The 14214-nt window shown below is 52.9% G+C and overlaps 1 protein-coding gene across 1 annotated transcript in view; it reads left to right on the top strand.

Annotated features, from left to right (window-relative positions):
- The first annotated feature begins 47 nt into the window (after positions 1-47).
- ABCC10 (ATP-binding cassette, sub-family C (CFTR/MRP), member 10) overlaps positions 48-14214 on the top strand; it is a 24706-nt gene continuing 10539 nt past the window's right edge. The window contains exons 1-8 of the mRNA XM_005860984.2: positions 48-862; positions 1117-1288; positions 6706-7918; positions 9496-9723; positions 10397-10553; positions 10838-10947; positions 12478-12557; positions 13172-13343. Coding sequence (XP_005861046.1) covers positions 1128-1288; positions 6706-7918; positions 9496-9723; positions 10397-10553; positions 10838-10947; positions 12478-12557; positions 13172-13343 — 2121 coding nt within the window. The 5' untranslated portion in view covers positions 48-862; positions 1117-1127. The remainder of the gene's footprint in view (positions 863-1116; positions 1289-6705; positions 7919-9495; positions 9724-10396; positions 10554-10837; positions 10948-12477; positions 12558-13171; positions 13344-14214) is intronic.

The following is a 14214-nucleotide window of genomic DNA, read 5'->3' as shown; positions in this document are numbered from 1 at the left end:
TTTTTTTAAAGAGGAACAAACTACTGACACTTGCTACAACATTGGTAAACCTCAAAAACATTATGAAAGAGGGCAGGCACAAAAGGCCACATACTGTATGGTTCCACTTATATGAAAGGTCGTCTCTGGGGGAAAAGAGATGACAGGTGGTCGGGGCAGACCTAGTTCCTGCTCCCGTGCCGGCCTTAAGATTAGCCCCACTCCAAGAGACCTCTCCAATGACAGCCGAGCAGGAAGACGGTGTGAGCTGAATGAGGTGTGAGCTGAATGAACGTGTGGGTGTGGCAGGGGCTCAGCCGGGACTCAGCTCTAGCCACACTTGCCCATTGCTCTCCAGCAAATCGCCTGCTGATAACTATGGAGCAAAGTGTAGGGAGAAAGGAAAAAGGAAGCCAGGAGGAGACCTGGGAGACAGAACGTACTGCCTTGGAAAGTCACCAAGTGAGAGCTCGTCTTCATTCCTCCCTCTCCTCCCCCTCCTAGGCCTTCAGCTGAATCTGCCCACCCGCACTTCCACCATCTCTGCGAGAGCCTACCCCTGAGGTCAGTCCACGTGCAAGTGTGCCCGGCCGCGGCGCGCCTGCATAGCGGCCATCCAAGCCCCGCGCAGGAAGCGCCAGCGCAAAAGCGCTGTGAACAGGAGGGCGACCCGCGCCCGAGCAGAGCGGTCATCCGGCCTCTAGGGGGCGCCAGACGAGCGTGGCGAGCAGCCCCGGCGGCAGCACGCTCCTCGGCCTCCACCGGTGCTCGGGATCTGAGATCCGGTGAAAAGCAAGTCTTCTGGCTACAGGTTCCGGATCTCACGGGCCCCCGGACGCCCGCCCGCTCTAGGCAGCCACACCGCCTCCCCTGGCCCCCTGAGGTAACGCGAGAACGGACGGGGTCTGGATTCTGGGAGGTTGCGAGGGGAGATCCCGGTTCAAGGGCGGGGTTGAAGGTCGGAAGGCGGCTGGGACGCGCTGTCAGTGCCGGGTGACACCACACTTCCTGGTCAGCGTCCCAGCTCCCCCGCTTCCCCAGCTCCCGGCGCCCTGCACGGCCCTCGCCCTGTGGGGCGCGGACTAACCCCTCTCTGGGAGGAACCTTCCCTCTCTCCACCCTTGGCTTTCCCCGCAGGTGAAGCCTCCATGGAGCGGCTCCTGGCCCAGCTGTGTGGCACCAGCGTGTTGCAGCCGCTTCCGGTGTGGGAGGGGGACACCACGGGCCACTGCTTCACCCAGCTGGTACTCGGCGCCCTGCCCCACGCGCTCCTCGCCGTGCTCAGTGCCTGCTATTGGGGGACCCCTAGGTGCGTAGAGACGGGGTGCACATACATCTGTCCGTGTGTGCCTGCAGACCTCTCCCCGAACCCACATCCACGCGGCAGTGTAACCAGAATAGTGAGGTCTCTGGAGTAGAGCAAACGTAGAATAAAATGTGAGCATACCACTTTGCAGCAGTGTGGCTGTTTTGGAGCAAGTTGCTTTTCTTTGATGAGAGGTTTAAATCAAGTCATGCATTTAAGCATATAGCGCCAGTGCATGGCACATTTTTAAAAAATATGTTTTTATTGACTTTTAGAGAGAGGAAGGAAGAAGGAGAGAGAGGGGTAGAAATATGGATGAGAGAGAAACATGGATCAGCTGCCTCCTGCACGCCCCCTACTGGAGTTGGAACCTGAAACCCGAGCATGTGCCCTGACCTGGAATTCAACCAGTGACCTCTTGGTGCGTGGGAGGACGCTCAACCCATTGAGCCACACCACATTTTTAAAGGCACGATGCATAGTAGAAATCATCACTTTAGTAGATTTTCAGATGTTCAAACACAACTGTCATGAATTAGAGGTACGATTGGGTGAACAATGTTTTTAGCCAAAAAGGGTAACTTGTGTTCTAGTTGTGGGACCAGTTCTCACCTCTTCCATCTATGAAACCTCGGTGTTCCTAGGCTAAGAAAAGCACATGTGCTCAGCTGGAGAGGAAGCAGTAGGCAAGATTTGAAAAGAGCAAAATTAAACCTTTACCCTGCCTGGGGTTGGAGCTATACGGTGTAATTGCTAAACTCACCTTGGTTTTGTACTTAGGTCCTATATGGCTGTATAAGGCAAAGTTAGTCTTACTCTGGCGACCGACAAGGCAGGAGGGCAAGGTAGTCCCTGCCTTTGGGAGTCCTTAGCCTGATGGATGGGATGTGTTCCTATCCAAGATGAATTAGGGAACTGATGAATCCCTCCTTAGGTAAGAGAAGCTTTGGGCTGGGAGGAAGCCTGTTTTGTCTTTTATGCAGAATGAGTTAAAAGAAAAGGGAGGGTTAGTCAGCACAGACACTCACAGATATCCAAGATGAATTAGGGAACTGATGAATCCCTCCTTGGGTAGGAGAAGCTTTGGGCTGGGAGGAAGCCTGTTTTGTCTCTTATGCAGAATGAGTTAAAAGAAAAGGGAGGGTTAGCACAGACACTCACAGTCTACTCAGAGGAGTATCTATTAAAAATTGATACAGTCCTTTGGGAACTCACAGTCTAAGGAAAAGGCAAGAAAGAATATTATGTAATCAATACAAATGGTGGTTATCTCACTTCACTCATCAGACTTTTGTGCATTTTTTAAAAAGAGTTAGAAAGATCCAGAATCTCATACAGGAAAGGACCTCAGAGAGCTTTGGGTCCAGAGTCTTCACTGCTCACTGTACTGATGAGGAAAATTAGGTGCATAGAGGGAAAGAGACTTGCCCAAGGTCATGAGACTGGTTGATGGCCAACTTGGAGCCAGTATATCAGCCTCTAAAGTGTTCATTCCTCTGTCTCCACAGCTTAAACAGAATTATTAAAGGTTGACTTTTATTCCAATATAAACACCTTCATATAACTGATCAGCTGGACTTTTTAAAGGAAATCTGAAGCATTTTAATCTACAATTAAACTTTTTCAGTAACCCACCCCTACCAACAAAGGAAATACAGCACAAGGACATGCGGTTAAGGTGAGGGGCTGCTTGAGGCCCCTCCGCAATTGCAGATCCCCACCCAGCATCCTGGTCCCAAGGTCCTCTCTTTTTTTAATCCTCACCCAAGGATATGTTTCCACTAATTATTATTTTTTTATTGTCTAAATATATTTTTATTGATTTCAGAGAGGAAGGGAGGGAGAGAGAAATAGAAACATCAATGATGAGAAAGAATCATTGATCGGCTGCCTTCTGCGCGCCCCACACTGGGGATCGAGCCGCAACCAGGACATGTGCCCTGACTAGGAATCGAACTGTGACCTCCTGGTTCATAGGTTGACGCTCAACCACTGAGCCATGCCAGCCTGGCTTCATTAATTTTTAGAGTGAGAGGAGGGGAAGGGAGGGAGGGAGGGAAAGAAAACTAGAGAGAAAGAAACATCAATCAGCTGCCTTCCATATGTGCCCCGACGGTATCAAACCTGCAGCCTAGGTATGTGCTCTGACTGGGAATCAAACCCACCACCTTTTGGTTACCGGGTGATGCTCCAGCCAACTGAGCCACCCGGCCAGGGCTCAGCCCTCTTTTTATATGAACTTTCAAGACATTCTAATATTCACTGTTGTAGGTGTGTTTTCCGATGCTTGATTTTTAATGCAGACAGATCACCCTTTTGTTTATTAAAAACATGTTTCCCATGCCAAGAAGATATAGACAAAACCGGAAAGAGTTTTGCATTTCAGCTAAAGGAGTCACGGGAATGATCTATCCCACCCTCTACAACCACTGGAAAGACTGAGAGTAGATATTCTGAGGCATCATAACATTTAGGTTATAAGAGTATAAGAGGTGTATGTCAGTCAAATTTTTATTCACCTAATAGTGTTTCAGGTGAACTTAAGGGTTATTTTAGGTAGATATTTCTGTGAAAGTAAATACTCATCCTGAAGTGGTTATCAGTATGAAAATATAGAATTTTTTTCTAATTAGAGCCTTCATATTTTGTATGACCTTAACTCAAAACTGTTAATTTCTGTGGTGAAAGAATGATCAAAAGTGGTGTGGGTAGATTAGAAAGTGGATTAGGTTAATCCAGGAAGACTTCCTGGGAGAAAAGGCCCTAGGTTCCTGGGTAAAGTGGGGTAGGAATAAGGTGAATAGGGCAGGAAAGGGAGTCGATTCCCTCCAGGGAAGTGAGTTATTGGAGGTCTGTCTGGGCCCTGAGTCAACCATGATGTGCCTCCTTTTCTGTTTTCCCCCTTATCCCCAGGAGTCCAGATTACAACCTACCGTGCAGTCCCGGCTGGCGCCTCCGACTCACAGCCTCCTTCCTGCTCTCCATCTTCCCACTGTTAGACCTCCTTCCAGCTGCTCTGCCACCAGGGGCAGTCCCAGGGCCCATAGGGCTGGAGGTGCTGGCAGGGGGTGTGGCAGCTGTGGCCTGGATCAGCCACGGCCTGGCTTTGTGGGTGTTGGCTCGTTCCCCTCATGGCCACTCCCGAGGGCCCTTGGCCTTGGCTCTGGCTGCCTTCCTGCCAGCCCCAGCCCTAGTGCTCACCCTGCTGTGGCACTGCCAGCGAGGCACACTTCTGCCCCCACTTCTCCCCGGGCCTCTCTCCCGCCTCTGCCTTCTCATCTTGCAGCTGGCTTCCCTCGTGGCCTACGGACTAGGCTGGGCAGTCCCTGGGCTGCCGCGGGGACCCTGGGAGCCCCTCCTGCCCGAGGGACAGGAACCTGAGATAGCCGAAGATGGAGAGAGTTGGCTGTCACGTTTTTCCTATGCCTGGCTCGAACCCTTGCTGGCCCGTGGGGCCCGTGGAAATCTCCAGCAGCCCCAAGACATTTGCCGCCTTCCCTACAGGCTGCACCCAGTTTACCTGGCCCGTGTCTTCCAGGCACACTGGCAGGAGGGGGCCCAGCTGTGGAGGGCCTTGTCTACTCAGAGGAGTATCTATTAAAAATTGATACAGTCCTTTGGGAACTCACAGTCTAAGGAAAAGGCAAGAAAGAATATTATGTAATCAATACAAATGGTGGTTATCTCACTTCACTCATCAGACTTTTGTGCATTTTTTAAAAAGAGTTAGAAAGATCCAGAATCTCATACAGGAAAGGACCTCAGAGAGCTTTGGGTCCAGAGTCTTCACTGCTCACTGTACTGATGAGGAAAATTAGGTGCATAGAGGGAAAGAGACTTGCCCAAGGTCATGAGACTGGTTGATGGCCAACTTGGAGCCAGTATATCAGCCTCTAAAGTGTTCATTCCTCTGTCTCCACAGCTTAAACAGAATTATTAAAGGTTGACTTTTATTCCAATATAAACACCTTCATATAACTGATCAGCTGGACTTTTTAAAGGAAATCTGAAGCATTTTAATCTACAATTAAACTTTTTCAGTAACCCACCCCTACCAACAAAGGAAATACAGCACAAGGACATGCGGTTAAGGTGAGGGGCTGCTTGAGGCCCCTCCGCAATTGCAGATCCCCACCCAGCATCCTGGTCCCAAGGTCCTCTCTTTTTTTAATCCTCACCCAAGGATATGTTTCCACTAATTATTATTTTTTTATTGTCTAAATATATTTTTATTGATTTCAGAGAGGAAGGGAGGGAGAGAGAAATAGAAACATCAATGATGAGAAAGAATCATTGATCGGCTGCCTTCTGCGCCACCCACACTGGGGATCGAGCCGCAACCAGGACATGTGCCCTGACTAGGAATCGAACTGTGACCTCCTGGTTCATAGGTTGACGCTCAACCACTGAGCCATGCCAGCCTGGCTTCATTAATTTTTAGAGTGAGAGGAAGGGAAGGAAGGGAGGGAGGGAAAGAAAACTAGAGAGAAAGAAACATCAATCAGCTGCCTTCCATATGTGCCCCGACGGTATCAAACCTGCAGCCTAGGTATGTGCTCTGACTGGGAATCAAACCCACCACCTTTTGGTTACCGGGTGATGCTCCAGCCAACTGAGCCACCCGGCCAGGGCTCAGCCCTCTTTTTATATGAACTTTCAAGACATTCTAATATCTGTTGTAGGAGGGGGTGGCACGGAACATTGCAGGCATCAGCCAATTGCCCCGCAGACGGTGACCAGGCACTGAGGGAGCCGGGCAGGGGGCCCGGCCCCGATGGGCCTTGATCGATTGCCTCGCAGGCAGGATGGTGGAGCAGATGAGGTGGCGGCGCCAGGCCAAGGTGGGGTGCCAGGTGGGGCTGTAGGGTTGTGATGCTGGGGGCAAGAGCTGGGGTGCAAGGCTGGGGGCGTGAGCTGGAGCCCAATCTCGGCAGGCCACCCAGAAGGACCCCACCAGTGCACAAATTTGTGCACCATTTAGGTTATAAGAGTATAAGAGGTGTATGTCAGTCAAATTTTTATTCACCTAATAGTGTTTCAGGTGAACTTAAGGGTTATTTTAGGTAGATATTTCTGTGAAAGTAAATACTCATCCTGAAGTGGTTATCAGTATGAAAATATAGAATTTTTTTCTAATTAGAGCCTTCATATTTTGTATGACCTTAACTCAAAACTGTTAATTTCTGTGGTGAAAGAATGATCAAAAGTGGTGTGGGTAGATTAGAAAGTGGATTAGGTTAATCCAGGAAGACTTCCTGGGAGAAAAGGCCCTAGGTTCCTGGGTAAAGTGGGGTAGGAATAAGGTGCATAGGGCAGGAAAGGGAGTCGATTCCCTCCAGGGAAGTGAGTTATTGGAGGTCTGTCTGGGCCCTGAGTCAACCATGATGTGCCTCCTTTTCTGTTTTCCCCCTTATCCCCAGGAGTCCAGATTACAACCTACCGTGCAGTCCCGGCTGGCGCCTCCGACTCACAGCCTCCTTCCTGCTCTCCATCTTCCCACTGTTAGACCTCCTTCCAGCTGCTCTGCCACCAGGGGCAGTCCCAGGGCCCATAGGGCTGGAGGTGCTGGCAGGGGGTGTGGCAGCTGTGGCCTGGATCAGCCACGGCCTGGCTTTGTGGGTGTTGGCTCGTTCCCCTCATGGCCACTCCCGAGGGCCCTTGGCCTTGGCTCTGGCTGCCTTCCTGCCAGCCCCAGCCCTAGTGCTCACCCTGCTGTGGCACTGCCAGCGAGGCACACTTCTGCCCCCACTTCTCCCCGGGCCTCTCTCCCGCCTCTGCCTTCTCATCTTGCAGCTGGCTTCCCTCGTGGCCTACGGACTAGGCTGGGCAGTCCCTGGGCTGCCGCGGGGACCCTGGGAGCCCCTCCTGCCCGAGGGACAGGAACCTGAGATAGCCGAAGATGGAGAGAGTTGGCTGTCACGTTTTTCCTATGCCTGGCTCGAACCCTTGCTGGCCCGTGGGGCCCGTGGAAATCTCCAGCAGCCCCAAGACATTTGCCGCCTTCCCTACAGGCTGCACCCAATTTACCTGGCCCGTGTCTTCCAGGCACACTGGCAGGAGGGGGCCCAGCTGTGGAGGGCCTTGTATGGAGCCTTTGGGCGGTGCTACTTGTCACTTGGACTGTTGAAGCTGGTGGGGACCATGCTGGGATTCTCAGGGCCCCTGCTGTTGTCCCTACTGGTGGGCTTCCTGGAGGAGGGGCAGGAGCCCCTAAGCAATGGCCTGCTCTATGCCTTGGGGCTCGCCGCCGGGGCTGTGCTGGGCGCCGTGCTGCAGAATCAGTATGGATATGAGTTACGGAAGGTGACACTTCAGGCACGGGGGGCCGTGCTGAACATCCTGTACCGCAAGGCTTCACAGCTGGGTCCCCGACGTCCTCCTGTTGGGGAGGCCCTGAACCTCCTAGGCACTGACTCTGAGCGGTTGCTGAACTTTGCTGGGAGCTTCCATGAGGCCTGGGGCCTGCCCCTGCAGCTGGCCATCACCCTCTACTTGCTGCACCAACAAGTGGGTGTGGCCTTCGTGGGTGGTCTGATCCTGGCCCTGCTGCTGGTTCCTGTCAACAAAGTGATTGCCACTCGCATCATGGCCAGCAACCAGGAGATGCTACAGCACAAGGACACGCGGGTTAAGGTGAGGGGCTGCTTGAGGTCCCTCCACAATTGGAGACCCCCACCCAGCATCCCGGTCCCCAGGTCCTCCCATGCACAGCCTGAGGGAGGGAGTGTGACCTAGAACTTGAGAGCTCAGGCTGGAGAAGGACATGGGTGCACATCCCAACTTTGCCAGGTACTAGTTTAATCACCTCAAGAAAGTCACTTAACCTCTTTGGGCCTCCATTTCCTCATCTGTAAAATGAGGGTAATAGTTTGCCTCATAGGGTCATTGTGAGGTTCCTATAAGGTAATGCTTGGTACGGTGCCAGTCACAAAATAAGCCCTAAATAAATGGGGCTCATTGGTAATATTATTAGTTCATGCAGTCCTAAGCAGCAACCCTAGGAGGAAGGAAGTAACCTGTCTGGGACCAAAAGAGTTTTTAGTGATAGAGCCAGGACCCAAGTCTCCTCCCTCCTCATGTGGGGCCCAGACCACCCCATGGCTGCATGTGGAGAAGCCCAGGGGAACCCCAGCTGCCTCTTAGAGGTGGACTCTGCAGAGGGGAGTAGCTCACTTTCCCACCGGGCCAGCTCCAGGTGTTAAGCATCTGGCTGAGTCAGTTCTGGGTTTTGCAGTGATTGTAGGTACCTTTACAGAGAGGATGGTAGGCCTGGAGGTCCATACAGCACAATTGTCAACATCTTTTTTTGAAATACTTTTTTAAATACGTTTTTATTGATTTCAGAGAGAAAGGAAGAGGGGGGGAGAGAGAGAGATAGGAGCAATGATGAGAGAGAATCATTCATTAGATATCTCCTGCACGCCCCTCCTGGGATCAAACCCGCAACACGGGCATGTGCCCTGACCAGGAATTTAACTGTGACCTCCTGGTTCATAGGTCGACGCTCAACTGAGCAACACCGGCCAGGCAGTTGTCAGCATCTTTGGTGCTAATGGAGAGGGGGCTGTCCCTGATAGCTGGTTATAGCATGAGGCCTTTTTTCCTACTCATGACAGATGAGGTCTCCAAGGCCATCTGTGAAGGCTCCCAGTGCCTCCGTGGCTTGCAGGCTGTGGGTGTATAAAAGTTAGGATCCAAAGGGTTCCTCTGGCCCTTGCCCATCTTGCCTGGGCCCCTCTGCCCATCTAACCCCAGGCTGTGGTGTGGCCTCCTACATCTGTATTCTCCTACCGGAATAGTTCCCATACCACCTAAGCCATGGGCCAGACTGGTGACCAGGCCGAGAAGCCCTTATCTCCTGGCTTTGGGAAGCAGTCCTTCCTCCCTCATCTAATGAAGAATGCTTGTACCAGTGTGGTAACCCTCTGCACTTTCCACCAGCTCATCTCTTGGGGGGCCCAGCTCTGACCTGTCCCCAGCTGGAGTGTATGGAAAAGTAAAAGACGGGGAGGGGAAGCAATCCAGGGCTGAAAAGGGTTTCAGGGCAGGACTTACAAAAAGACCTGAGGTGAGGAAGAAAACCAGGGCTAGGAAGTATCCGGAGGCTCAGGGTACTCAGCATCCTCTACTCTGAGCCTGGGGAAGACGAGGCAGAGGAGACACACGAGCAGTGTCTCCACCTCACACTGCTTTCTTGTTCCCGTCCTTAGCTCATGACAGAGCTGCTGAGTGGCATGCGGGTCATCAAGTTCTTCGGGTGGGAGCAGGTGCTGGAGGCCCGAGTAGAGGCCTGGCGGGCTCAAGAGCTGGGGCGACTCCGGGTCATCAAATACCTGGACGCAGCCTGTGTGTACCTGTGGGCTGCCCTGCCGGTCGTCATCTCCATCGTCATCTTCATCACTTATGTCCTCCTGGGGCACCAGCTCACTGCCACCAAGGTAAGGATGGTGGGGAGGGGGCAGCAGCAAGAAGACGGCAGTGGAATGGGGAGGGGCCCTCCTGGGGCACCAGCTCACTGCCACCAAGGTAAGGACTCGGGGAGGGGCCAGGGAGGATGGAGGGAGACAGCAGCAAGAAGATGGCAGTGGAGTGGAGAGGGGACTCAGCCGGTGGTTCTGGCTGGGAAGGAGGGAGGAGGATCCCTGGCTGCCTTTTCTGTTCCAACCGAGGGCAATTCTCTGAAGGGACTGTTTGCTGGGGCCTCAGATATGTAACCCTTCCCTCTGTGAAGGATTTCCTTTTTTCCTCTCCTTCCTTTCCAACTTCTGGTCAGGCCCAAGCTCTGTTAGGTCCCTTTTTTTCTCATTTTGATGGCCTTGGAGAGAGAGAAAAATCCATGATCCTGTGCTGCTTCTGCCCTGGGCCAGAGGCTTACTACTTAGAAATTCTGAGAAGGTCTGAGGATGGGCTAGGCTGTGTGCCTCAGGAACAACCTGGATCCCTGGAGGACCATCTGGGATTCTTGGAATGGCTACCTTTGCCACCTCTGATCCAAGGATTGTCCAACCAGCCCCTCAGTTTTGCTGCTGCCCTGTTCTTTCCTCCGCAGACCCGTCCACAGGGCCACCATACGGCAGGCCTTCACTACCCTCCTCCCACCCCCAACCTTAGGTATTCACGGCCCTGGCACTGGTACGCATGCTCATTCTTCCTCTCAACAACTTCCCTTGGGTGATCAATGGCCTCCTGGAGGCCAAAGTGTCCTTGGACCGGATCCAGCGTTTCCTCGACCTTCCCAACCACAACCCCAAGGTCTACTACAGCCAAGGTAATGGGGAGCGAGAGGGTAACACCTGGCACAGGTGAGGAGGGAACTGTAGCCCCCTGGGCACTGCACATAGATGCTACCAAGGGAAGCCAGAGGCAACAGGGTCCAGGTAGAGCAGGTGGCCATTTCCTGGGGGAGAATCCTCAGACTGAGACGGAGGCTGAATTAGCCCTTGGCAGGTAGATATGGGACAGGCAAGCTAACGGCATGCCCCTGGTTTACCCGCCCCTAGCAGGTAGGTGATGGGTTAGAAGACTAAGCTGAGTGGCTTCTTCCCTGTTCAGATCCCCCCACAGAGCCATTTACAGTATTGGAGCTGCACGAAGCCCTGTTCTCTTGGGACCCAGTTGGAGCCAGCCAGGAGACCTTCATCAGGCACCTTGAAGTGAAGAAGGTTTGTTGTCGTTGGTCAGACAACCTAGGAGAGTCCCCAGGCTAATAAGGAAGATGGGGACTCAGTGACAGATAAACAGGGATGGAGCCCATCATGGCTAAATGGCCCTGTACTTCTAAATACCGAGGGGAAGACTGGAGAGGTTTTGGTGAGCAGGCTCTAATTGAGGAAGAGATGCCACCTCATTGAATGTCATTCCTCCCCACACAGCTTTTACGTAGTCACATCTCTCTGTGGTCTTCAGACAGCTCACACCCACCCAGTCCAGACCAGCAAGTGTTTTGTCTCCTGGATCATCCATGTCCGCTAGAGGGTATCCAGTTCAGAACCGACCCCAGAGCTGATCCAGCCCCCAGGCTGAGACCCAGCAGCCCCTTCTGAAAAGGATTTTGCAAATGAGAGAGATAGTCCTCTCTTTAGCTTGGCGAAAGGAATCACGCCCCGTGGTTCTCACCACCACATACATTCGCACAGAAGCGCTTGAAAGAACGTTCCTGGCAGCACAGTGACTCCTGTTTACCCCAGTCCTGAGTTTTCATGGTCCCCTGACCCCATCCAACCCTTTGCCCCACATCTCAACCCCGCATTCTCTGGTGGTGGCTGAACTGTCTCCACCACATCTGGCTCAGGTTTCCGGCTTGGGCTGTATATTTTGTTTTTCCTCTTAGTTCAGGCAAGATAAGGCTGGAATTTTTCAAAGGAATTTTACTAATGTGTCAGTTGGGGCTTTTTTGGATGTAAGTGGTAGAAACCCACTGGAGCTATCTTAAGCAAACAAGAATGTATAGTAAGGATATGCAGATGAATTGCAGAATCCGAAAGCAAGCATGCAGCTCCGTCTCAGGAGCAGCCCAGAACCAGGCCTCGACTTGCAGAGAGCTCTTTCCTTCTGTCCGCTTTTCTCTCTGCTTGCCTCGTTTTTCTCTCTCCGTGGATCCACTCTGCATTGAGCAGAAGATGTCAGGCAGAGAGCCCTCCTACTTGCCGGCTGTAGCCCGAAAAAGGGAGCATTCCCAGGGGAGGGGCTCACGTTGGTTTGGTGCCTACCCGTAGATGAGTCAGAGTCTTGGCTGGCTGGGGAGCGGGGGAGGGGGCGCATCGCAGACAGAGCTTCTGGGAGCTCTGCCTCTTCCTAGAAAAGGATTTTTTTTCTTTTTGTACAGAGAGATAGCTCCATGAATGTGTGTTACAACTAAGAAATGAAGGGAACGCACCAAATTTTAAACTGCAAATGACAGAAATGGGCACTTCTGAAACACTGCGATTTGCCCTGAGACACAGAAGTCCAGCCACAGGTGGACTTAGCCAGCCCAGCATCCAGGCCCCAAAGCCTGGAGTCCCTTCCTCCCCTCTCCCCATTCTGGGATGCCTGCCTCAGAGCTTTCCTTGGAATTTCTTAGGCTTTGTCCCTCATGGCGAATTCTTTCCCTACAGACTCACTGGGGCCTAGAGAGAAGCCTCTGTGGGATGGTTAGCAGCCCGGGGCCTCAGGAGGCAGACCCGGCATTTAACTGTGTGGATTTTTTGCAGGGTCTCCTGGTGGGCATCGTGGGGAAGGTGGGCTGCGGGAAGAGCTCACTGCTGGCCGCTATCGCGGGGGAGCTCCACAGGTAAGCAACCTCTAGCGTCCCCATCCTCCGCTCTGCCCTCAGCAACACTTACCTAGCCCCTGCTATGTGGTGGACCTTTTCTAGGGGCCAGAGATGCCAAGTGAAGAAGACATAGTCCCTTTCTTGGGAGAGGTTTCAGTCTGGAAAGGGGGAAACTCTCAAAAAAGTGAGTTCTCATCGTTATCACACCAGAGAGTTACAAGTGCTATATTAGTGAGTGAAAAAATATATGGAAACATCCAGCATCAGCTGCTCCTTGAGAATATGTGGTTGTGCCGGGAAGGGGTCCAGAGAAGAGCCGAGGCGTGAAGGAGGCTTTCTTCTTTTATGCTTAAGTCCAGGGTAGTGGCCATGCTCTCTTCTGAGCTTCTGAGAACATCTAGTTGGGACAGCTGCTTGGCTTCCGTCAGAGAGCAGTTTTCCCCTTCCCCGTCCAGAAAGAACCCACAGCCTCATTTAGGACTTCGTGGCTGCCAACCCGGAGAGCCATGTGACATGAAGGGGGACCCTGTGTAGAAGACAGCAGTCTGGAAAGGCTTCTTGGAGGCAGGGGCTGGGCACGGAGAGACTCAGTCTGGAGCCGGCCCCCATGCTGCCGGCCTGGCTCTCTGCAGGCTGCGTGGACGCGTGGCGTTGTGGGACCTGTCCAAAGGCTTCGGCCTGGCCACCCAGGAGCCCTGGATCCAGTTTGCCACCATCCGAGACAACATTCTCTTTGGGAAGACATTTGATGCCCAGCTGTACAAGGAGGTGCTCGAGGCCTGCGCCCTCAATGACGACCTCAGTGTGAGTGCCTGGCCCTGGAACCTCTTGGCCACCTGTGTGCTCGTGTCCCTGACACCTCAAACCAGAGACTTACTCTGGGAGGGGGTGGCTTCCACTCAGACATCACTTACCTAGGACTGGCCATCAGGTTTTGCTCCTCCCAGAGTGTGAGCTGGGGGAGGGAGGGGGACGGGGCCCCACACAGCCGCTGGGGGGACCCTGAGTCTCCTGGGGCTAGGGAAGGTTTCCCTGTGAGGCTGAGATCTACATAGGTCTGGCTGGTGGTTCTTATTCAAGAGGCCCTCCCTCACCTCCCAGTGGGAAGACTTGGGAGAGTCAAGGTTACTGTAGGGAAGCCCCGAGAACCCTTTAGGTCCCCCACATCCAGAGTACTAAATTTAGGGGGGATGGGATTCCGCATTTCTCCCATGACTTCCCCACCCACCCCCCATATCCCTGCGGGACTGCCGTCACCACTCCCCTGTCCAGGTAAATGTGGCACTTTGCTGGAAAGGAGGACCTTTGACTATGACCATGGGGCATCCTCTGTCCATCTATTTGCTTGCTTCTTTATCAAGCATCTATAGCAAATGTCTACCAGGAACTGTTCTAGGCAGTAAGAAAAGAGGAACAGCAAAGCTTTTTCCTTGGACTCACCATCTGGTGGACCACAGTCACCTCCTCTGGTGTTGGGACCCCTTAGCTAAGGAGGTCACTCGTGAGGCCACAGCAAGCCTCGAGGTCACTCCTTGAAAAACCTTCACAGTCTTCACATTGAGTTTGCCCATCACCACCCTTGCCTGTTAGAAAGGTGCGGCAGTGTGATGGAGTGGCTAAGAGTCTGTGCTCGTGGCCTGCCCCTTACGAGGTGTGGAACAACCTTGGGCAAGGT

This window comes from Myotis brandtii, unplaced genomic scaffold (genome assembly GCF_000412655.1).
Source record: "Myotis brandtii unplaced genomic scaffold, ASM41265v1 scaffold143, whole genome shotgun sequence".
Taxonomy (NCBI): domain Eukaryota; kingdom Metazoa; phylum Chordata; class Mammalia; order Chiroptera; family Vespertilionidae; genus Myotis; species Myotis brandtii.
The sequence above is the reverse complement of the archived record's forward strand: the minus strand, read 5'-3'. Positions and strand labels throughout refer to the sequence as shown.